The following is a 25,466-nucleotide window of genomic DNA, read 5'->3' on the forward strand; positions in this document are numbered from 1 at the left end:
TCTGTGGCTAGAATCATCTCTACCAGATTCATCGTTACCAAAGGTAAGTAACATGTACATCTTATAGAGACTATTAGCCACAGACTCCTTAACAAGAATAGATACCCTAGCCATACCCAAGGGGAAGGAGGGTATGCGAGAGGACCCCCACCAGCCTGGACATAACAGAGGGTCCCACAGGGGACGAGTCAAACGGACAGGGCGAAGAGCTCTGTTCCCCCAGGCAAGGGGAACCCCTACATCTAGAAGACCACCGACCCCAGAGGGGATGCGGTAAGACAAGAAAAGAGGTAGCCCGCCGTCACTCAGCAGGAGAAACAAGGGCAAGGCAAAAGGAGGCTAGAGCACCCCACACCCAGTCAAGGTACCAAGAATCTCCCCCAGAAGCCACAAGGCCCAGGCAATGAAGAGGAAGAAGAGCAACCCAGAGACTCCAAGGAGGAGAGGTAGAGCGAAGGCAAGCACACATAGGATCATGTTACGTCCCAAGACATGGGAACCCTCTTAAGAAAAACTGTCCGCAGCAGAGGACAAGAGAAAAGACCTGTGGAGAACCCGCAGATGGCTTGCCAATCAGCCAATAAGAATAACAGAAGGCCTAATCTCAGGGCCAACACGGTTTAGCAAAAGCCAAAAACCACAATTCAACAAGCACTTACAATGCAACGGTTTCGCCTTTGGAAAAGTTAGAGCTATTGGCATTGTAAATGACAACATTTTTATTTATGTGTTGGTATTGAAAACATAAAAAAAATGGCATTGTCATTTACAATGCCAATAGCTTAATCTCTCGCAAATGCCACACTCACCCACAGAGAGCCCCCCCACACAGAGCTCCCCCACAAACACACACACACACAGCCCCCCCAACCAGAGCACCCCATACACACAACCACACAGACCTCCCCCCCCCCACACACCCAGTCATCGAACTCTCAAGAGAGGTATGCTTCTCATACACTAGGAACACTATGCCCCCAAGTGAGACAGGGTCGGGCAGGCCTGTGGGGAATCTGATAGTGCCCGAGGGCTGACATCACAGTGTGAAGCTGGAGAGAAACGGAGCAAGCACTCGCCATGACGTTGTGTTTTCGCTGTAAGCCCCGTCCTTTTCAGACTGGGGGACGTGTGTTTTTTAAAGAAACGAACAAAAACACGCCCCTCAATCCGAAAAGGATGGGGCTTACAGTGAAAACACAACGCGAAGGATACCTGCAGACACCAGGAGATAGAGACACGCGCAGACAGGGTCAGGAAGAGGCATTCGTGTGACGACCATCCCCACGGCATTTATTTACTATATATATATATAATGCACCCGGGAAGCAGGGGGGGGGGGCACCTGCGCTCTAGGGGGCCCACGAGTTGTGTACAGTCTGAAATGCCTCACTCAGGCTGGCCTCCACCGCCGAGCTCACACCAGTCCACATGCACTGCCGGAAAAATCTCTCGTCAAAGTTAAGACATGCATCCTGTAAGGACTGCATTGTCTTTTACTTTCACCCTGTGAAAATATAGAAAACGGTCTCTCCCTCACACACATTTGCATGGAATCACAACTGCAACTAACATACATGATCATTGCTCTGTGCACTCTGCAGAGAGGCCACGGATTAGATGACCAAGTATTCTGAACACTTCTTGACCCATAATAGGCACTGAGAGAAACTCCCAGTGCCTTCAACCTCAACTCCAGATCTCACAATTGTGGCCCATTATACACACCTAGAGGCAGTGGCGGCTGGTGCCATTTGAACCTTGTGTGGCGGAAAATGATTTCCGCACTGTGGCTCGCCGCCCCATTAGGAGGCCGGGGGCTGCGGCATGAGGCAACCCCCGGTTTCCCAAGGGAGGTGGGGGGGAGGGGGGGGGGGGGGGGGGGGGGCTAGTGCGCATGTTCCTCCCCCATCTTTTCCTGATTGTTTCTGGTCCGGCCCGGTGACCGGCCGGCCAGAAACTGCATGCCGAATGTGTACTATTTTTGGCACAGTGGCGATCCCTGATGGCGGCGGTGCGCATTGGAGGGGCAACGCCCCAACGGACGCACCGCCGCTGCCTAGAGGTGACCCAGTTTAAACTATGCCCTGCACAAGGGAGAAATGTGCTCCACAAAAAGAATACAGAAACCCAACATCCTGGAAATATCAAACATACTTATGGAAGGCAAGATTATGGTAAACATGAAATATAAGCCGGACTAAAGTGCTGAAATGGATTTTCATAAAAATGTATTATATTCAGAAATCAAGCAGTGTTTTTACCAGCATAGTTAAGGACATGACCATAGGGCCCAATCGGGACCCGTTTCATTGTCCATTTTGAGTACTGCCGGGTCTATGATCCGGAGAGAGCAGCCCACTTGAAAGCCCTGCTTCTATCCAATATCAGTCTTCAATACAATAGAGGTTTTGCAGCTGGTTTTCCTCCCTAAAGTTTACAACTTTGAGCAGTTGCCAAAGTTTCCTCCTACAGGCAGACTTCATAAACCTGCATATCCAGCTAGCCAGACTCTCACTGCATGCTCCACACCACAGTCAGAACCCACAGCCAGCATCAAAGTCAGAACCCCACATCAAGACACGCAGAACGTGCAATTCTAGCCAAAACCCCTCAGCTTGCACCCACAGACAGCCTCCTAAACCTTGCATATCCCTGTGACAAGACTCTTAGGCTAATCAGCGCCCAAGGGAGACCCCGACCGCTTGCACCCGAAGACAGAGCAACATAGCCTGAACTGATATACCATCTCCTCTGGCCTGCACCAGAAGTCTTACTTCCCCTTGTGCACTCACAGCCTCACTCCCATGGTCTGCGTCCCATGTCAAATGCCATAACTTGCAATGTATGTGGGTTCCCAGCCTGCACCCCACTAGTAAGACTCCTAGGACCTGCAACCCCAGACACCCAGCAGCAACCTGTGCTCCCTACACAACTTACCACGGCCCTCATCAATAACAAATTTTAAAGTACATACTCTTGCCAAAGAGAATATTGTCTCTCCCCTAGCCAGACTCTTGCCATCGACCCCTAACCACCCTCCTTCGCCTGCAGCCATTGCCACCTTTTTTGACTTGCACCACTAGCCATATCTTTTGATCTTCATGATCTTGATCTTCATGCCACTCTATAACCCCACAGCTGGAATCCCAGGTCAGACATTCACAGCTTGCACCCCATCCTGTGCCGCTAGTCAATCCCCGTGCCCTCCTAGGCGATCTCTAACAGGCTACTTCGCTAGCCAATCTTCTTGGCCTGCACCCTTGGCCAGATCGCCTGCTGAAAGCCAGGCACGCCTACTCTGCACTCCATGTCAGACTCCTACGTCCTATAAGCGCTGCTGTACTCCCATGGACTGTGCACCTAGCCCGACTCTCATGGCCACAAACTCTGCCAGCGCGGCCACAAGCCCATCTTTTGGGCCTACAACCAGACCCTGCGCCACCTCAGCTTGCGGGAGTTTAGAGCACAAATATCTTCCCTGAATAAGACCGCTCTTAACAAAGCTTGTAATTTACATCAGCTCTACCTATTTTGCAGCCATCTTATTCGTTGCCGTTTTTAAATACGATGGTGCTACGTATCTGACAAGTAAACATTTTCCTTTGCTAACATGTTAGCAAAAACGTAAAACATCCCCCTGGTCCAACCAACAAGAATTCTCACATCCAACCTCCCAGATTAATTCTCCTTCTAGGAGAGATTCCTTCAAACTGATTCTGTTTTACAGGTAACAGAGTATAATGTTCAGCGGGGCGGGCACAATGGAGGACCTTGAGGGAAAACAGGAACAGTGTGTTACTATAAGGGCCTCTCACAATTTAAATGGACTCCGTTCTGTAAGTTCAATAAGTAATTTAATTTCCTTTACCAAATCATTTTGAAATGTTGAACTCAAATAACAAAATATAGGTCGTTCATAATTAAAAACATGCAGCGTACATGTACAGTGATGCTTTCTTTTTTTGGTAGCTCTTGCTGCCGCCATATTACGCTCTAAATAAAAGACATTTCCTGATGACACACTACCCATTTTAGCTATACACGGCTAAGAAAAGAAAGGCTGCTGTGCAACACGAATTAACTTTCTCCGACCGCCAGAAATCATTATTTTTCGAATTTATTGCATTCACGAAATACATGTTTATTGAGCAATGGTCCAAGCGGTCCGGTGCGAGCGGCCTACTTCGAAAGGGGGAGGCGGTATGATAGGTGATGTTCCTAGACACCCTGGCAGCAGGGCTGGTGCAGAGTCCCCACAAGGGACTGGCCCTATCACAAGTTTGTATCTCAAATGCCAGCCACAGTGGCACGGAGCTGCCTCAGAGGGTCTCTTCACACATCTTATCCTGACATGTAACCTAAACTCCTATGTCCTGGCGCCTAGAAGACAACAGGCTCAGCTGACTGCAATAGGGATAGCAGAAAACAATCAAACTTCATTCTTTTAGAAATGTCACCCGCAAAAATAATTTTTGATTGAAAACGTTTGTATGTGGACAGTAAACGCGTTAAACTATTGCTTCATGGCATCTTGGCTCCACGAGCCGACCAGGGTCACAGAAAGAGCAAACAACACAAACAGAAAGATGATCAGCAGAATAGAAGCGTCTTTGGAACACTCCAGAAGAGACAGCCGTTCCTTGCGGCTACAGTGTGCAGGATGGTTCCAGCGCTTAACTTGTAAAAGTAAAATTTTTGCCAAAGTCTTTCTTAGGAGCCCTTCATAGCCAAATGCCCGGGTTGCCGACCACCAAGGCAGCCTGGTCCAGATTCCACCTCATGCCTCTCTCCCACCACCTTACACTTGTCTTTATCTCATTGTGCGTGTTCGTATTCAGCGTCTGTTCACCTCTGGCACTGTTTTATATCTTTCTCTTCTTCCTTCCTTTTCTGCCTTTATCTCTATTGCAATTGGTGAAAGCTCGAAAAAAAATTAAGATCTAATTCCCAAAACGAAGTCAGTGCCACCACATGCAACCAAATGAAGAACTGGAAAGTTTGATCCCTAAGGCACTGAAAGCCCTCTACTTTAAGTCCCCACTTCCATCCCAATCCCCGCAGCAGCTCATACACTTGAAACGGTGATTAGCACAGGGGGCTGATACATTTGCCAGAAATAATGCCCATATTATAAAAGATGCAGTGGGCAGTGCAGAGGGTCTTAAAATGACCCTCTGCTTTACAGCAATCCAACAAGTACCTTGCGCGCGGCAGCGAAATTACCATATTTCGTCAGTTACTAGTGGCAGATTTTAAAACCGTGGGAGGTTAGCAGTTATAGGCTCATGTATGGCCAGACTCACGCTTTCGGCATGATTGATGCGTGACAGTGTACAGTATCAAGTGCCCTCGGTAACCAGGGGCAGGCGGCCTAGTCGAAAGTGAGCGGGGCTGCCAGACGTGCTGAATACAGCGCTATGCAAAGTTGCAAAGCAAGTAAATAAAATGCCTTGGCTGACTATGTGTACTGTGCTCATGCAGCACACCCACCTTCTATCCCCGAGCGCTTTGAAACGGTGGTAGGATAACAGAGTGGCGCCATGGTAACCACACTTTAAGAAGCAACGGAGAGTGAAAGGGGAGGGGGGGTCGGGAACGGGCACATGGGGAGGGGGCGGAACGGACACGGACAACGGGAGGGGGGCAGGAACGGGCACAGGACAGCGAGGGGGGGGGAGGGCGGGAACGGCACACCGACCGCGGGAGGGGGGTGGCGGGAACGGCGCAGCACATTTATAAACAAAATGCTCCTTACCTGATTGCCTCGTGGGAAATCGAATCTTGCAGCCAACTCCAACAACAAACACTTGCAAAATGAAGAAAACAGGCCGACTCAAAAAAAAAAATAACACCCACCCACCGCCTCAATGACGATCAGAAGTGGGTGGAGAGGGAAAAAATTGTGGGAACGCCCCCGAATCTGGTCCGGCCTTGACGGACAGATCTGGCTCCCAATGGCTAGCCTCCATTTATGGAGCTAGCCAATGGGAGCCGGGGGACGTTCCTGAAGCACATATAGTAAACAATAGATTTCTCTGGGGGCGGAGCTAAAGCTCCGTGCCCCAGGCGAAACCTAAAAAGGGCCGGACCAGCAACCAACATCACCACAGTCCTAACAAAAGGACTCAAATGCACATTAATCACACAGAACACACAACTGGGGCGACCTGGCCCAACGGAAGAACACCTCCTAAAATCCAGACCAAATCACAGGTAACTGAGGGGGAGAAGGAGGAGGAGGAGCCCGAAGCCCCGCCAGGAACCTCTGAATAGCTAAGTCCGCAGGGGCGTGGAACAAAAAAGCACCAAAGGAAATGTCCACCAGCCGTTCCCGAACGTTCTCCGGGAACACACTAATCCGAAGCCAGGCATGTAGCCGAAGGGCGACGGTAGAAGCCATGGTACGACCAAGCTCCTCCGAAATGTCCACACCGGAGGGAAGAATAATTGTCGCCAGCTCCCGGCCATCCAACACACGGTTCCGCAGATCAACACAGACATTCTCCTGAGAAGCGGCAGACATAAGGGACTCCGACGAATCCCACAACCAAGAAGTGGCCCTAGCCAACACAGAAAGAGCGTCAAGGGCCCACAGACTGGTGGAGGTGAAGATATTGCGCCCCCAGAAGTCTAGCCCGTGGGCCTCCCGTGACAGGGGAGACAACATAGACGGCAGGGAGGGAAAGGCATTCTGCAAAAGAGGGCCACTGGTAGAGGAGTGGAGGGAAAGAGACACAGTACCAGAGCGGCGCCGGATGGTGGTGGTGCAGAAGGTGTTTAGGCATCGGGTCCCCCGTGGAGGGATGGCCCCAAGCACCCAAAAGAGAAGCATGGAGCGAAGCCTCGAAAGGAAGTAACAGCTCCCTACCACCAGCGCCCTGATGGAGGACCTCCAGAAGAAGATCCGCAGTGAAATGGGCAGCTGGATCACCCAAGCGCAAAATTCCTGCAGCTGTGGAAACAGCGCGAGCGAAGGCAGCAACCGCCTCCGTAGGGCCCAGCGGTGGAGAAAGCAGCTCCTCAGTGGGCGACGGTTGCAAGCTAAGGCGGCTGTCCCCCAGACCAACCGGAGGAAGGACAGGCCATGTCTGCAAAGGAGGAAGGGGGAACCTGCGATGCCTCCGGCAAAGACCGCTGCCGTGGCGATGAGCAGTCCTTAGACTACGTCGAGGAAAAAGTCACGGCACGGCGGCCAGTCTCTGGCGAGGAAGAAACCAGCAAGCGCCGAACCTCTGGAGAAGAGGAGGCATCCTAAGATGACTCAACGACCCGAAGCCGTAAAGTCTGAGACCAGAGGCAGGTCAGCTTCAACAGGCGCCGAGAGAGATGTTGGAACGACATCCGCCACAAAGCACGGCGCAGGAGACCGAGACTTGGTCGGAGGCGGGGCGGCGAAGGAACGGTGCCGAAAAGGCATTGACTCGACCTCCGATGAGGCAGCCGCCTGCGTGGAGGGACGAGAGGGGCCCGGGGACACGCCCGACCCCTCGCCAGCCCCTGTGGTGCCGCCAAGGCCAGCACCCGCCGGCGGCTGAGCAGCGTCGCCTCGGACTCGGCAGCCACCTGCCCAGAGGACCGAGGGGGACTCGGAGACCTATCCCGAGCCCCGGCGACCTCCCGTGACACCACAGGGACCAAAGCGGGGGTTTGCGGCGAGGCAGAGGCGCCGTTGTCCGAAGTAGGGAACCCAGAAGGGCCGCATCGCAACAGCACCACATCCTCTGAACCTGTCGGTGCCGGGGTGGAGCCACCAGCGACACCGCAGAAGTCCCCGGACACGGCAAGGGATCCGCAGATGTCCCAGGAGGAGAAGGAGGAGCCAACGATGCCTGCAAGGCCGCCGCATAGGTCTCCATCTGGGCTCTAGTCGCCCCCACACCGCGCAACGGAGAATAGAGTGATGACACGCAGGCCGCACCACTCGCGGAGAGCCCGGGAACCAGTCCTTGGGGACAAACTGCAACACTTACCAACAGGTGAGCGACGCTCTTGCGGCCTGGGTGAAGGACTATGTCAAAGACGGAGGTGGCGGTTCTTGAAACCTCCCGCGAGTGACGGACGCGGCGCCTATGCCGACCTGGACATGCGTGCCAAAAGGAGTTTCATCCGGCGCTCCTGCCGGGTCTTCGCTTTCATCTGCTGACACGCCTCACAATCTGTGGAATCGTGGTGCTCCCCCAAACACCATATGCAGATGGGGTGAGGATCCATCGCCGACATCTGGCACGCACAAGACAAGCACGTCTTAAAGCCCGAAGGCATTTGCACACTTTTCACACAAACACGCAGTAACGGAAAAGAGAAAGGCCTGAAACACGCCAGGAGCACGATCCGGATCCGCGTTGCACACGGAAAAGGAAGAAACTGACCTAGGCGCGCCGGGGTGAGACTTATGTGACCTCGCGGACGTCACGTACGCTAGGGTGGAGTAGAGTAATGCCGTCCCCCCGGCGCGCAGGGATGCTGTGGCAAAAAAGTTCCGCATCCAGTCTCAAGCCTGGGGATAATTCTACATTATGGTATCTGCGGATAGTAGTCTCTATCAGATCGTGGTATTGATTTGGGGTCTGGAGCAGTAGGAGGGGTCTTGTGCTCCTTCAGCTTCGATGTCAGTATTGAGTACAAAATATTCTTCAGATCCGAAGGTTTTTGGTGTTTGTTCGGTTTCGAGGCCTTATGGTCTTTCGGTGCCGAAGATATCGATACCGAGGCCTTTTTGGGTGTCACAGGAATAGGAGGTGTCCCTGATTTCGGTACCGACTTTATTTTATGGATACCAAGATGCGGCTTCCTCGGCAGCTCATATGCCTCGAACATATATTTTGCTAGATGGGGGATCTAGCTGCAAGATTTACATCTACTATTCTGGAGACAGATCAAACCTTCTAAGTTGTTAGCACTCAATTTCCACACGAGGTGTAGCTTGTGGTAGATATCAGGACTAGTACCAGCTTAGCGTGGGCTCCTGCTCGTGTTCGTTTTTGTAGATACTCAACTGCTTGTAGCCAAATGTACACTTCCCAGATTGTCAGGATGGACTAATGGGAAGAACATATTTGCGGCTTGGGTGAATGGTCAATACAAGGCTTCAAATGCCAGAGCCTACTGAGACAGACTGGCAAACTCAATAATAGAGGGCCACTAAATTGCCTACAATAAAGGACCAGAAGGAAAGAGCTGCAGATGGAACAGTACAGACCTAGATGCTCAGACACAATACAGAGTTTGCATAAGCAGGCAGAGTTGAACTGGCCTAAAAGGCAATCAGGCAGTGCCTGATGAGCTGGTCTAACATTTCAGTGTGTGGGCCCATTTTGTAGCGGTGTGTTAGCCTTTTTTATAGTATGCTGGGACATGTTTTAGTGTTTATTTCCCTGCTATTTTAACTAACATTGCATAATGCAAGCTTAAATCAATGGAGTCCTACACACTAAGCAAAACAATTGTAGAGCCTGTCTTTACAAGTTTAAAACGCACAAGTTACTTACATTCAGTAACGCCATACCTAGGAGAAACTATCTAGCTGCAGATTCCTTAGCTTAGAATAACTCCGGGCGTCCAGCTGGATCCAGAAGAGTTTTGAGTGGTATCCTGGCGGGGCTGGTAGGTGGCATCGTTCTGTTCCACGTTGGGGTCATCCGCAGCAGAAGTGACGTGCAGTACCTGTATAGGAGCAACCCTGGCACACTGACCTGTGTTACTTTTGCAACTTTCCATGCTAAGAGCACGGAGCTAGAAGAGAGCTGACCACTGGTGTAGGACAAGCATTTGAAATGCAATAGGTCTCGCCTTCGTTTAGGTTAAAGCTATTTGCTCTGCTAATGGTGTTGTATTTTAGCTATATCTTATTGAGTGTTTGTATGTGATATGTTGTGCCTTCATGTTAGTTGAATTGGAATTGTTATGTGTGTAGTAGTTTAACGCATAGCGTTAGGAGAAGGGCAGTGTTTAAGATTTGGGACAGAGAGTGAGTAGAAGAGTAGATGAGGGTTAATGAAGTATAGTGAGGAGAGTAGCATGAGGCAGAAGATAGGGAAGTGGGAGAGTAGTATGTGGGGGAAGGAAGAAAGCGTGGAGGAGATTAGCATGATTTTGAAGGAAGGAACGTGTGGAGAGCAGAATGAGGCATTAGGAAGGAGAGAGGAGTAGAAGAGTAGTAGGATGGGTTTTGAAAGGAGTGTGAGAAGTAGAAGAGTAGCGTGAGGTAGAAAGAAGGGAAGATTATTTGCTTAGTATTGGGCATAATTAGGTAGCTTGGCAAAGAAGAGCAGTGTGAGGGAGATTGTAAGAGAAGGAGAAGAGTAGTGTGATACAGAAAGACAGAGTGATGAGGATAAGAGCAGTGTGTGCTAGAAGGTTTGTGAGTGTGGATGAGAGTAGTATGAGGCATATGGATGTAGTGTTGATAGTTTGTGTTGGTAGTGTTTTTGGTGGTGGTGGCTTTTTCACTCTGGCTCCTCTGACAGGGTCTGTCCCTGTCCACCCTTCCAGGACCCCTGCTCCATCTACCTCCCTCTACCCCCACCTGTGCTGCAACCCTCCCTCTTGCCCCAGATGCAGAGAGCACTGTGCTGCAACGCCAGACGAGACCTAAAAAACGACTGGGAAAATAAATGAAATCAATATTTCCTTCCTTACGGTGAACATGTGTGGAAGGACCTGAGGTTTGCAGATGAAGTGTTGACTTAGGCGCTACAGTGTTAAATTCGGCTTTCAAACTTGGCTTAAACGTGTGATACTCGGCAAGTCATTTTATCTCCCGAGCGTCAATTCCATGTTTTGTAAACAATGGGAATGCTAGGGCAGGAGAAGGAACAGAGTAATGCTCTACATATAAAAAAGGAAAATGCACGTGCCCCATAAATACCACTCTAATGAAATATTGACTACAAAAAGTAAATGAATATGCGTTTATCTTACGTACATAGAAAAAAAACCCATTATTTATTGGAATAGTATGTCTGTTTACTTACTGGGGAAGTAAAATAAACATGTTAATTAACAAGAAAGCATTGGCGCCAGGGCATCAGGATATAAAAGGAACTGAACCAGTAAAAAAATGTGGAAAAAAAAGGTGAAAGTGTTGTTATGAAGGTTTTGTAACCCCCCTGCTAGCGTAAGGAGCGTGTTTGTCAAACGCGCGTGCATTACCTCTTCCGCCGCTTACGCTATTCTTGAAGATAAAGGTGGAAATACAAGAATAATAGAAAACAAGCCACGCCAGAGAAATTAAAGGTGTGTCAGCCATTCTTGGTTTCTTCTGCTCGGTACGGCTCGGCCAGGACACTCAAGCGGAGTAACTTTCTTTTTTAACCCCAACTGCAGCAAGAAAAAAATATGGACCCCATTGCACTTTCCTTTTATTATGCTGCAAAATAGCGCTAACTCCCCTTCAGACGAAAGCACAGGTGAAGGGCGGGTGCCGGTTTTTAAACAATCGTGCCTCTATCATACCGTTTTTGCGTGCTCTGATCGGGGAGAGAGACAGAAGAAAGGGGAAACTGTTGTCATTACGCTACCGCCCTGTCCCCTTTTCGGACAATACAAAGGGTCAGTCCTGTTGTCACGCATGAACCCAAAATACAGTTCCTTTCTTTCCTTATGCTCTTTTAAGCGTCGTTAAAAGCAGATGCAGTGCCCTTGCCGGTTACTGCATCATCCCAAGAGACCATAGGCTGGACACTGGATATACACAATAGAACACATATCTAAATACATAACGCTTTACATACTTACATAGCCATTATTAACTATTAAATTATCATTAGTAGAGTTGAACTTACTTTTGTAATCCTTGTCCAGCATCTAGGGAAGAGAGCAAGGCTTATTAAAATAATGGAAACGTATATTTTATTTAATACAATTCAAAATAAATGATAATATGCAGGTTGACATAGTTCGTAACTGGGCGAAATTACACTAGTTTAATCAAGAATGTTCCTTAGTATTGCTATGTTTTCTTGATTCACAAGCTTTAAGCAATCCCCTTCAGACTGGGACCTGTATTTAAAATTAACTGAACTTCAGCACTGGATAATTCACAACAAAGGGATAGTCAGTTACTTATAGCACAAATTACGACTTGTGCAACGATATATCTGTAAGAGACACTAGTTAGTGATAGATTACTTACCTTAGAATATCCCCAGGCGTCAGACTGGATCCGGAAAGTTTTGCTTAGCAGTACCCCTGCGCATCAGTAGGTGGCGTCCTGCGGCTCCGCGTTCGTCACTGGCGTCGTAAGCGCCGAGATGACGTCACAGAGACTACTTAGGTGCCAGCCATGCGCGCGGACGTCAGTTCTGTACACTACTTTCCACGCCAGGAACGCAGAGCCATGCAAGATACTGACCATTGGTGCATACAACTAGGGCCCAAAAAGGGATGACCTTAACCCTAGTAATCAGTTCGCAGAACGGGGAGGATGGGTGGGGCGGTAAGGAATCTATCACTAACTAATGTCTCCAACAGATATATCATTACACAAGTAGTAACTTGTGCATCTGAAAGAGACAGTTAGTGATAGATTCCTTACCTTAGAATAGATACCCCAGCAATACCAACCCCGGAGGTGGGTCTGCAAACAAGATTACACCAGAAAGTCACGGAGCACAGATCGGCTAAAGAAGCAGTCTCTCCGGACTTGACTGTCAAGGCAGTAGTGCTTGGTAAACGTGTGCAGCGAGGCCCACGTAGCTGCATTTCAAATGTCCTGCAAGGGAACACCGAGACCCAAGGCAGTAGTGGCTGCAGTTGCCCTGGTGGAATGGGCATGCAGCCCCACAGGAGGTTCCTTCTTAGCCAAGGATTAACATGCTTTGATGCACAGAACGGGAGATGGTCCGCTTGTGCACAGCCCAACCTTTTTAGGCGCCCAAGTATCCAACAAAGAGCTGGTCATCCACCCCAAACTGTTGTGTACACTGCAGATAGAATGCGAGCGCCAGTTTTGGGTCCAGACGGTGGAGCCTCTCCTCCCCCCGTGAAGGATGCGGAGGCGGAAAGAAGGTGGGCAAATCAATAGTCTGCCCGATGTGGAAGGCATGACAACCTTTGGCAAGAAAGAAGGGAGAGTCCTTAAAACCACTTTGTCCGGATGCTACTGGCAGAGGTGATAGCTACCAGGAAAGCAGTCTTGAGAGTGAGAAGACTAAGGGACAGTTATGAAGGGACTCAAAGGGAGCGCACATCAAAAAGGTCAAGACAAGATTTAAGTCCCACTGAGGCATTATGAAAGGCACGCGTGGGAACGTATGCGTAATGCCTTTGAAGAAACGGTTAGCAACCGGGGACTTAAAAAGAGAAGGACTATCTGGAAACCATAAGAAGGCGGAAATAGCTGAGAGATAGCCCTTGATTGTGCCCAAAGCAGAGCAGAGTACAAGGTTTACAGCAGTTCAGTACGCCATAACAAAAGAACTGACCTGTCACCTGTGGGGCATGCTGGGAGGGGAGTGTTCCATGGAGGTCTTAAAGGCAAAGTGTTTGGAATCTTGGAAGCCTAAAAGGCAAGGTGCCTGTTTTCTTTTCTGTACTATGACAGATATTCTTATGCAGCCTATGGGCCAAACTGCCTGCAATTATCTGTTCTTCCTTTTTTCTGGAAAATAAAGGATTCTTGTATGAAACCATTACAGTGCATTGTCTCTATTACAAGAAGTTATGAGAGGCTTATTTTCAAACAGGTAAAACTGATGTAATCTTGGCTGTTTTTCCTGTCTTTGAATTGTTGTTGAGGCTGCATATTTACACATATGGGTACATACATATGTAGGTGTAGGGGTTTGGAAGTATTGTATACTTTATGGTATGGGCATACACACACATATATATATATATATATATATATACACACACACATATATATATATATATATATACACACACAAATATATATACATGGTTTTTTCAGTGAATATATTACCTACTGGCGGTCGCCAGTAGGTAGTTCTAGTTAGGATTTTTTTCAATGCAAAATCTCAACATTATGGGGTCGATTAGGATCGCGGACGGACTTGCGTCCGTCCGCGACCCCGGAGCAGGACGCAAGTCACATCCTCTATTTTTAACATTGCGGCGGGTGGAGCTTCAAGCTGCACCCGCCGCAATGTTAAAAATGCACGCATTGCATTTGCATGCAGTAAGAGGCAGGCACCGCGCGGTGCCTGCTGCTTTCTTCATGCAAATGCAGGGGGGTACCATAGGTACCCCCATGTGCACCCCCACCCCCCTTCACCTAGGGGGCCCGCAACGGGCCCCCGCAGTGAAGTTCCGTATGCTTTTCCACGGCGGAAAACCCGCCGCGGAAAAGCATAATTTAAAGGCCATCCTAATATGGTGGACGGTGTCTGGAAGACACCGTCACCATATTAGAGCTTTTCCGCCGCGTTTGTAAGCCGACCGCAGCGGAAAAGCTGCGGACGGAAACCAGGACCCACCAGCCTTCCTAATGTGGCGGTGGGTCTTTGGTCAGTCCGCTGCGGTTTTTCCGCAGCCTCGGGGCCGGCGGTGGCTTCCGCCGGCCCCGAGGATGCGGAAAAACCGCAATCATAATGACCCCCCATATTGGGAATAACTTTGGCGCCGGTTGAGGAATCTGCCTGGAAATGTCCTCAAATTTGCCTCGCGGCGCTACGGTCCTTCCCTGAAAGTTTGGGGGGGATTCGTCAAGCGGGGGCCGAGATAAAAGGGGGGTCCCAAAACGTGTTTTCCCCATGTTAATTTCCATAGGGCGGTCAACCTCACTTTTAGCCCGAACGGCTGAATGGATTTCCACCAAACTTGGCAGAATTGTAGGGACTGGTAGCCCGATGTGCCTTTGCTATGTCTCACGATATATGCTCCAGTGGTTTTTACGAAAATTAACTTTGAAAAAATATATATTGGGCTATATATATGTTAGAGCCCAAATGTAGCCCAATATAGCCCAAAGATGGCCACCAGACACAAAAAAAACAAATGTAGCCCAAATATCAGCTAGATGTAGCCCAATGACAGAATGTCCCAGAGTGTTCTAAAGAACAACTAGAGCGCTAACAGTCTTACTTATGACAAAAGTATGGCACACCTGAAGTCATCTTGATTGGAATAAAGTGTTAACACTTAAAACATTTAATTTGCAAAGGAACAAAATGAGGGGGTTCATTTTGCCATAGAAATTATGATTAGTGCTGAAGAAAAAAAATTAGGGCACATTTTGAGTGACTTCTCAAATCCTCTTATATTTCATTAAAAAAATTCTGATATGCAGTCTCCCAAGATGGCCACCAGAGACAAAAGAGCCCAAATGTAGCCCAAATATCAGCCAGATGTAGCCCAACTCTAGCCCAATGACAGAATGTCCCAGAGTGTTCTAAAGAACAACTAGAACGCTAACAGTCTTACTTATGACAAAAGTATGGCACACCCGAAGTCATCTTGATTGGAATAAAGTGGTAACACTTAATACATTTAATTTGAAAAGGAACAACATGAGGGGTTTCATTTTGCCATAGAAATTATATATATATATATATATATATATATATATATATATATATATATATATATATATATATATATATATATTCACTGAAAAAACCATAGGTTTCACACCAGTTATAGTTAGGAATTAGCATTTAAAAAACCTATTAAATTCACTGAAAAAACCATAGGTTTCACACCAGTTATAGTTAGGTGGAAATTTTACTCGCATAAAACCATTGAAATTCCGACGTTATAGTTAGTTGGACTCCATATAACTTGCGCGTGCAATGCACTGCTGATGACGTCACATATTACATCACTCATGACATGGTCAGTGACATCACTCATGACATCACTGATGACATCATCCAGTGAATGTGTATCTTTCTGAAAAATAAATATTTTTTATATATGTATACCTAAAGGTTGATGGAAGAATAAATGGGTAAATAAATGTCTAAATGGATTTTTTTGTGTAAAATTGATTGGTTAACTGACTTATTAAATGTATCTTAGTGAATACATATATTAACGAGTAATGTTTAAATATTTAAATATCTGTATCTGTGTTTCACTTTGTGTATAAGTGGCTGCATGGGTTGGTGAGTAGCTACATGAGTGTGTATATGGGTTATTAGTTGTTTTTTTGAGTATCAGTATCCGTGTCTGTATGGTTCGGTGGGGGATATTACTTAGAGCACAGATGCATGAATGAGTGACTCACTATTTGTATGTATTTTGAAGACAGCATGTGTGCAAGACTGTATGGGTGGATGATTGTGTGTATGGGTGCGTTAGTGAGTATGTGTTTTTATAATTGATTGTTTAAGAGAGTAAATATGTTTCCGTTTTTGTAGAAGTACGTGTGATAGTTTATTTGCATGTGTGAATTTGTGTGTGAGTAACTATATGGATGAGTATTAGTGTGTAACAGGATGTATAGGTGTATGAGTACATATGATGAGTAAGTACATGCATGAGTGACTATATAGAACTGTTGGTGAATGAGTGGATGTGTATGTAGATGTTGGAATTACCTAATGAACAAGTTACTTACCTTCGGTAACGATATATCTGTAAGAAACATTAGTTAGTGTTAGATTCCTTACCTTAGAATATCCCCAGGCGTCAGTCTGGATCCGGAAACTTTTGCGTAGCAGTACCCCTGCGCGTCGGTAGGCGTCGTCTGCAGGCGTCCCCTGCGGCTCCGCGTCCGTCGTCGGCGTCGTGCGCCGTGATGACGTCGCTGGAGTATATAGACGCCGCCTCCGCGCGCTGACGTCAGTTCTTTGCACACAGCTTTTCTGCGCCAGGAGACGCAGAGCCATGAGAGAACCAACACTGGTGCCATGTAACACTAGGGCCCTGAAAGGGATGTCCTTAACCCTAGGTATCAGTTCGCAGAACGGGGAGGATGGGTGGGTTCGGTAAGGAATCTAACACTAATGTTTCTTACAGATATATCGTTACCGAAGGTAAGTAACTTGTTCATCTGAAAGAAACACGTTGTGTTAGATTCCTTACCTTAGAATACATACCCCAGCAATACCAACCCCGGTGGTGGGTCTGCGAACCAATACAAAACTACACCAGAAAGTCCTGGAGGACAGAACGGCCAAAGAAGCCATCCCTCCGGACTTGACTGTCCAGGCAGTAGTGCCTCGCAAAGGTGTGCAGCGAGGCCCACGTAGCCGCTTGGCAAATGTCCTGCAAGGGGACTCCCCGGCCCAGGGCAGTAGTAGCCGCCGTGGCCCGAGTGGAATGGGCTCTCAGCCCAACAGGAGGCTCCTTCCGAGCCAAAGAGTAGCACGCTTTGATGCAGAGGATGACCCATCGAGAGATGGTACGTTTACAAACCGCCCGTCCCTTCTTCGCACTCACGTAGCCAACAAACAGTTGGTCATCCACCCGGAACTGGCGAGTGCGATCCATGTAAAATGAAAGCGCACGTTTTGGGTCCAGACGATGGAGCCGCTCTTCATCCTTTGAAGGATGCGGAGGCGGGAAGAAGGAAGGGAGGGTGATGGACTGCCCGATGTGAAAGGCCGAAACAACCTTGGGCAGGAAAGAAGGCCTAGTCCTCAGAACCACCTTGTCAGGATGAATGGACAGGAAAGGAGGTTGGATAGAAAGAGCCTGGAGCTCACTCACCCTCCTGGCAGAGGTGATGGCAACCAGGAAAGCCGTCTTTAAAGTCAGGAGACGGAGAGGACAAGAATGAAGGGGCTCAAAGGGAGCACACATCAGAAAGGTCAGAACCAAGTTCAAATCCCACTGGGGCATCACAAACGGAACAGGTGGAAACATGTGAGTGATGCCCTTCAAGAATTGAGTTACAATCGGGGATTTGAACAAAGAAGGCTGATCAGGAAGCCTCAAGAAGGCTGAAAGGGCAGAAAGGTAGCCCTTGATAGTGCCCAGAGCAGAGCCCTGCTGGGAAAGAGAAAGAAGAAACAGAAGAACCTCCGAAAGAGGGGCAGAAAGAGGGTCCACAGCCTTTGCTGTGCACCATGCCACAAATCTGTTCCACCGACAGGCGTATACCGACTTAGTGGAGGGACGCCTGGCTGCCAGAATAACATCACAGACTTCAGGAGGCAAGTCAAATGGCCTCAACTGCCGCCGCTCAATCTCCAAGCATGGAGGTGGAGACTGGACAGGTTCGGGTGGAGGATCGTCCCCTGCTGCTGCGACAGAAGGTCCTCCTGAAGGGGCAGGCGGATCGGGGGACCGACTGACATGCTGAGTAGCTCGGGATACCAGTACCTTCGAGCCCAGTCCGGAGCCACAAGGATAACTTGGGCCCGGTCGCGCCTGATCTTCTTCAGCACTCTGGGCAGAAGTGGTATAGGCGGAAAGGCGTATAACAGACCGCAACTCCACTCGCGCCGAAAGGCGTCGCCGTGCGAGTGCCGTCTTGGAAACTCCAACGCTCAGAACTGATGACATTGCGCGTTCTCTTCTGTGGCGAATAGATCTAACCAAGGCTCTCCCCATTGCAGAAAGATGCCTCGCGCCACGTCCGAGTTCAGACGCCATTCGTGATCCATCGAGCACCGACGGCTGAGTTTGTCCGCCCTGGCGTTCAGGGAACCTGCCAGGTGTTGAACCGTCAGAGTCACGCCCTGACGTTCCAGCCATTGCCAGAGGCGCAGAGCCTCCTGGCAAAGGGTCCACGACCCCACTCTGCCCTGTTTGTTGCAGTACCACATGGCGATGGTGTTGTCGGTGAACACCTGAACTACACTCCCGTTGACAAAGGGGAGGAATGCCTTCAGTGCCAGACGAATCGCCCGCAGCTCCAACAGGTTGATATGGAGCCGGGACTCCGCCGGAGACCAGATGCCTCTGATCTCTGCCTCTCCCAAGTGGCCACCCCAGCCCTGGAGGGACGCGTCCGTCACGACAACGTGCTCCGGTTGGGGAAGAGAGAGGGATCTGCCTCTGACCCAATCGCGGTCCGTAAGCCACCACTGCAGTGGTCTCGCAGTGCCCTCCGAGATCAAGACGTGGTCGGACAAGTTGCCCTGATGCTGGGCCCACTGAAACTTCAGGTCCCACTGCAGAGCCCGCATCCGCCACCGGGCGTGATGCACCAGAAGGATGCAGGAAGCCATCAGTCCCAGCAGCCGCAGCGTCAACCTGACCGAAACCCGGGATAGCGGCTGAAAGATGGGAATCAAAGCCTGAATATCCCGGACCCGCCGTTCCGGAGGATAAACCCGAAACTGCGCCGAGTCCAGAACCGCTCCGATGAAAAGGAGCTTTTGAGAGGGACACAGGTGTGATTTCGGCACATTGATGGAGAACCCCAGGTCGTGCAAGAGGTCTGCCGTCATCTGAAGGTGGTGGACGACTGTTTGGGGCGAGCCCGCCTTCAACAACCAGTCGTCTAGGTAGGGGAAGACTGAAACCCCCAACCTGCGCAGATGGGCTGCGACCACCGCCATCACCTTTGTGAACCCCCGTGGGGCACTGGTAAGGCCGAAGGGAAGCACGATAAACTGAAAGTGCTCCAGGCTTACCGTGAACCGCAGGTTACGCCGGTGGGCCGGCAGGACGGGGATGTGAAAATAGGCATCCTGCAAGACCAACGCTACCATCCAGTCTTGTGGGTCTAGAGCAGCCAAGACCTGAGCTAACGTCAACATCTTGAACTTCTCCTTCCGGAGGAAGCCGTTGACGTTCCTTAGATCCAAGATAGGACGTAGGCCCCCCTTGTCCTTCTTGGGCACCAGAAAGTAGTGGGAATAGCAACCACGTCCTACTTCTGGCCCAGGAACGCGCTCGACGGCCCCCTTGGCCAAGAGGGCCGTAACTTCCTCCTGCAGAAGTGTCAAGTGGTCCCCCGACACACGGTGGTTCTGCGGTGGCATGGCTGGAGGAGTGGTCTCGAAGGGGAGGGAGTAGCCCCTTCGGACGATTTGCAGCACCCACCTGTCCGAAGTGATCGTGCGCCAGTGAGCGTGGTGATGGCGAACCCTGCCACCCACTGGCGTCATGGGGCCGGAAGCAGGGACTAGGAGGATTTGGAGGCAGATGCTGCGGGGGGAGGTGTGGTCTGACCCCGCCGTTGTCCCCGACCGCCGCCACGGCGGTTTCCACGGCCGCCACCGCGTTGAAAGGATTGTTGCGGCGCGTGGCTGGCAGCACGTGTGGGCCACGAAAGGGACGAAACGAACCCGTTTGCTGACGCTGGGTCGAGAGACCCAAGGACTTGGCCGTGACCCTGGAGTCCTTGAAGTGTTCCAGCGCGTGGTCCGCCTTGTCACTGAACAGGTGACAGCCATCGAACGGCATGTCCATCAATGTATTCTGGACATCAGCCGAAAAGTTGGCGGATCTCAGCCAGGCGTGGCGACGAATCGCCACTGTCGTTGACATAGCTCTGCCCAGCGAGTCGGTCGTATCAAGACCACACCGTATCGAATATTTCGCTGCATCTCGGCCCTCAGCCACAGCCTGACCGAGTTTTGCCCGCACCTCCATGGGGCATTCTGGCAGCAGTTCCGCGACCGTATCCCACACAGAGTGGGTGTAGCGGCCCAAGAGGCAAGCGGTGTTGCAAGACCGCAGGCCCAAACTAATGGACGAGAAGACCTTCTTGCCAAACTGGTCATACCTCTTGGATTCCCGGTCGGGCGGGGCCGACGGGAATGCGGACTGGGAGGTCGAGGCCTGGATCACCAGACTCTCAGGAGTGGGGTGGGTAGACAGGAACTTGGGGTCGTCCGGACAAGGACGGTGGCGCCTGGCCACGTTCCGATCAACAGGCGCACCTGAAGCGGGCCTGGACCACGTGCCCAACAGAACGTCTGACAAGGCTTCATTAAACGGCAGCAGTGGCTCCTGTGGGCATGACTGCGGTTTGAAGACCTCAGTGAGGATGTTAGGCCTCACGGCCGCGACGGGGAGCTCAAGGTGTAAGGCCTTGGCAGCCCTCATCAGCACCACTGAATATGCAGCTCCCTCCACCGATGCCACGGTTGGAGGAGAGATCAAACCAGGGTTAGGGGAGTCGTCCAAACCACTGGCATCCCCCAAGTCACCTGTCCAGTCCGGGTCATACTGGCACTTGCGTGACAGAGGGTCCTCGGACCCCTCCCAACCTTCACCGAACTCTTCATCCTCTCCGTATTCGGAGTCAACGATGTAGACCGGCTCCTCTGGGTTCATGGGCCCCATCGGCGCCGGGACCGGCGTCGAGCGACGCCGGTCCAGCTCCGCGTCTGGCGTCGGGGAAGGTAGGGGAACGGCGCCGCCCGGAGCCGGCGTCGGAACCCCGCTGCCGGCCGGAGCCGGCACCGGAGAACCAGCGCCGCGCGGGGGCGGCGCCGGGGGTAACCCCGATGGTAACGGCACCGGGGAGGCCGGAAGACCAGCCGGCGCCGATCCCGAAGGCCCTTGCGGCGCCGGGGTCGGAGCCGTCGGCGGCGCCGGGGCCGGAGCACCCGACGGCGCCGAGGCAGGGACACCCGAACCGCCAGGGCCCCCAGACGGTAGCACTGGGCCCGAAGGCGCCGTAGGCCCCGTCGGAGAAGCGAGCGCCCTCATGGCCATGAGGAACGCCTCGATCTCCTCAGGCGTCGCGCCGTGCCCAGGGACCGGAGGGTATGAGGCAGGCCGCGCCGGCGACTCTCGCGGAGCCGCGGGGTTGGGGTCACCCGAGCCCCCGGCCGCATCGCGCGAGCGTCGGGGGGAGTCGGGGGTACGATGACGACGCCCCGACTTCTTGTGCTTCTTACCTGATGAGCCAGACGAGTGGTGTCGACTTCCGGAACGCTCGGCGCGGCTCCGCGACCGCTCCCTCGAACGCTCTCTCGACCTCCGGCCGGACCGGGACCGCTCCCGGTCCCGACGTGGGGCCGACACCCGGAGCTCCAGTAGCTTGCGGGACCGCTCCCGCCTAGCCTTGTTGGTGAGGGCCCGGCAGTCGACACAGGAGTCCACGTCGTGGTCGGGGCCCAGACACCGGAGACAGAGGCGGTGATGGTCTGTGACCGACATCGTGCGCTCACAGTCATCACAGTGCTTGAACCCAGGCATCCTATCAGGCACAATTAGAGAAAAAACTATCGAAAAACTTGGTCAAAGACCGGAGTACTGCTCTTCAGATCTGCGTCCACTGGCGCGGAAAAAAGAAGAACTGACGTCAGCGCGCGGAGGCGGCGTCTATATACTCCAGCGACGTCATCACGGCGCACGACGCCGACGACGGACGCGGAGCCGCAGGGGACGCCTGCAAACGACGCCTACCGACGCGCAGGGGTACTGCTACGCAAAAGTTTCCGGATCCAGACTGACGCCTGGGGATATTCTAAGGTAAGGAATCTAGCACTAACGTGTTTCTTTCAGATAAGTTGTTGTAATTGGTTTCTCCTTTTTAAAGAAAATGTTAGTTTCTATTTTTGAATGTGTGTGTCAAAGGTTATTTTATGCTGATAGGAGGTCTGCCACTTTGTCACAAGGATGTTGTCATCAGTGATGTAATTTGAGATGTCATCAGTGATGTCATGAGTGATGTCACTGACCATGTCATTAGTGATGTAATATGTGACGTCATCAGCAGTGCATTGCACGCGCAAGTTATAGTGAGTCCAATTAACTATAACGTGGGAATTTCAATGGTTTTATGCGAGTAAAATTTCCACCTAACTATAACTGGTGTGAAACCTATGGTTTTTTCAGTGAATATATATATATATATATATATATTACCTACTGGCGGTCGCCAGTAGGTAGTTCTAGTTAACCAATAACTTTGGTGCCGATTGACGAATGTTCGTGAAATTTTAAAAACTAATTCTTTGTTGAGATCAGCTTCTATGTTGAAAGTTTGGGGGTGATTCGTCAAGGGGGGAGGCAGAGAAAAAACTTTAGACAAGGCTACTGGTTGAACGGAATTACCCCAAATTTGGCACGGAGATGTTGATTTGGTGTAAATCCGTTAAGTAGTTTTTGAGAAATATCGAAATTAGAGATATCGATATTTGGGAATTCTGCCATCTGATTGGCTGAGGCGTTCGTTACGAGCACAAGCTTGATGCTGATTGGCAGCTAGAGGTGCGAGCGGTTGCAACTAGGTAGTGTTGGCAGCCATTTTGTGATTCGTTGAAGCGAGTAAGAGGAAAAAAGTGGGAAAGAGAAGGGTAGGAGCACTGTAACCTCTGTGGGGTGTTTAGGGTGTGCTATAGAGGGGGTGCGAAACGAAGTATTCACCCCTACCGGGGTGAAAGTGCTGGCCTAAGGAAATTAAGTGAGGTATTACCTAGAGTCTGATGCTGGTAAGGTGAGCTGGTGCGGGACTCGGGGATTAAAGTGTGACACAAAGTGTGCGTCTTATGCTGTGAAGTCATGTGCGTAGCCGCTGCATTACAGTTGTGGAAGTAGTGTCAGCATGTGTTAATAACTACTAGGACAAACTACTGACCTGGACTGGTCTGAAAGTCCTGGGGTACGGAAAATATGTGAGGTATTGTCTAGAGTCTCATGCTGCTGAGCTGAGCTGAGCTGGTGCCCGACGCAGGGATTAAAGCGTGAGCCCAATCTGTGGGTCATATGCTGTGAAGTCATGTGCTCTGGCCGCTGTGCCACATCTGTGCAAGTAGTGTCAGCATGTAGTTATAGCTACTTGGATGAACTTTTGTTTTGAACATTGTAGCTTGTGTATGGTGCTTAGGAGGCGTTATAGAGGGAGTGCGAAGGTAAATTTGTGCGTATCAAATCAATTCGGTATTTGTGAAGTGCTAACTACTCACTCCTACGGGTGTAATGGCGCTGGGAGTGTAAGCAGAGATGCTGATGGACTCGGGGTAAAGTCGCTGAACTACTGACCCCTACCGGTCTGAAAGTGTGGGGTACGGATATTAAGTGAGGTATTGCCTAGAGCAGGGGTCTCCAAACCGGTCCTGGAGGGCCGGATCCATGCCAGATTTTTAAAATTACTACATGTATTGCAATGGTGATATCCAAAAAATCTGGCATGGATCCGGCCCTCCAGGACTGGTTTGGAGACCCCTGGCCTAGAGTGTCATGCTTTTAAATTGAGCTGCTGCTGGAGTCTGGGATGAAACCGGGAATCTAAATTTTGTGTGGTATGCTGTGAAGTCATGTGCTCTGGGCGCTGTGCCACACGTGTTCAACTTGTATATGGTGCTTAGGTGGTGGTGTATAGGGAGTGCGAAGGTAAATCAATACGGTATTTGTAAAGTGCTAACTAGTGACCCTTATGGGTGAGTAGAGCCGGGGATCAAAGCGAGAGCTCTGTGCTGCAAAGTGAGATGATCTGGCTGCTGCGCCACAGCTGTGTGGAGAATACATTTTGGCGAGGGTTCGGGAGTTGCAGTTATCTGGCCCTAAAATAGCGGACTTAAGTTGTCAGTTATAGGGTGGCTCTAAAAAGAGCCCTTGTGTTCATTAGTTGGAGCTACATATAAACGCGGATGCACAGCTTCAAGTTATTCAGGAAAACTCGGTTTCCCTGATCTGTGAAGTGTACTCCATCACTTCTATACATATCCACAATATCAAAACGTATATATTATTGTTGTATATGGACCCCAGTTTGTGGTCTTCGAGGTGTGCAGAGACAGCTTTGTTGACTTTTTTCCGCGATTTTTCAATCTGAGGACAAAATTGTTTGGACCATTTCCACTTCTGTCTTTGGCATATATTGTAATATACAAAGACAGTTTGAGGCAAAAGTAACATCAATTGTCCAAAGGAGTCCTTCATAAACACTTCCAAACCTACCCCAGTCAATGTGCCTAGGTTGTTTCCACCACAGTGCACACTCATGAGGTCAGGGTGTTGGAGATCCAAACAGGTTTTAACCACAGGCAACAATTGTTGCCACTTCAATCCTCTCTGTCCAAACCATTTCATATTCACATTTTGTAAACCTAGGTCCAACAGGCACATGCATCAATATTGCATTTTGCGATTACTTAATTGCGAAAAATAAGGAATCGCAATTAAGGAATTGCAAACTGCAATGCATCAAGAAATTGCTAAAAAAAATGCGATTTCTTAATATTCCTTATTTGCGACTCGCAAATTGAGAGTCGCAATTAAGGAATACCTCCCCATTCATTCCTATGCCCATAGGAATGAATGGAAGACATTCTCAATTTCGATCAGCAATTAGCGAATTGCAAATTGAGAATGCGATTTCAAGGGTGCAGGGGTGTCCAAAGGACACCCTGTTGCACCCCGGAAATCAATCTGAGCACATATGTTGTGCACACACATGCCCTTAGGGCATGTGTGTGCACAACATGAAACTTTGAAAAATGCACAAAAGTGCATTTTTCAACCTTTTCGCAAATTACCATGAGGTTCAACCTCATGGTAATTTGCTCCCCCTAATTACGAAATCGCAATTTTTACAAGTTTCATGCACTGCCTTTAAGGAATCTCAAAATGCGATTCCTTAAATGCAATCGCAATTTGAGAATTCGTAAATATTTGCGATTTCTCAAATTGCGAGGGCCTTCACCCTT

The 25,466-nt window shown here is 50.1% G+C and overlaps 1 protein-coding gene across 5 annotated transcripts in view; it reads right to left on the reverse strand.

Moving 5' to 3' along the window:
* The window catches only part of ZNF280D (zinc finger protein 280D), a 761,599-nt gene that overhangs the window by 248,622 nt on the left and 487,511 nt on the right, over positions 1-25,466 (reverse strand). For all 5 annotated transcript variants that reach the window (XM_086958356.1, XM_086958358.1, XM_086958354.1 and 2 more), the window contains one exon: positions 11,784-11,805. In XM_086958356.1, coding sequence (XP_086814482.1) covers positions 11,784-11,805 — 22 coding nt within the window. The remainder of the gene's footprint in view (positions 1-11,783; positions 11,806-25,466) is intronic.

This window comes from Lissotriton vulgaris, chromosome 2_1, assembly GCF_964263255.1.
Source record: "Lissotriton vulgaris chromosome 2_1, aLisVul1.2, whole genome shotgun sequence".
NCBI classification, from domain to species: Eukaryota; Metazoa; Chordata; class Amphibia; order Caudata; family Salamandridae; genus Lissotriton; species Lissotriton vulgaris.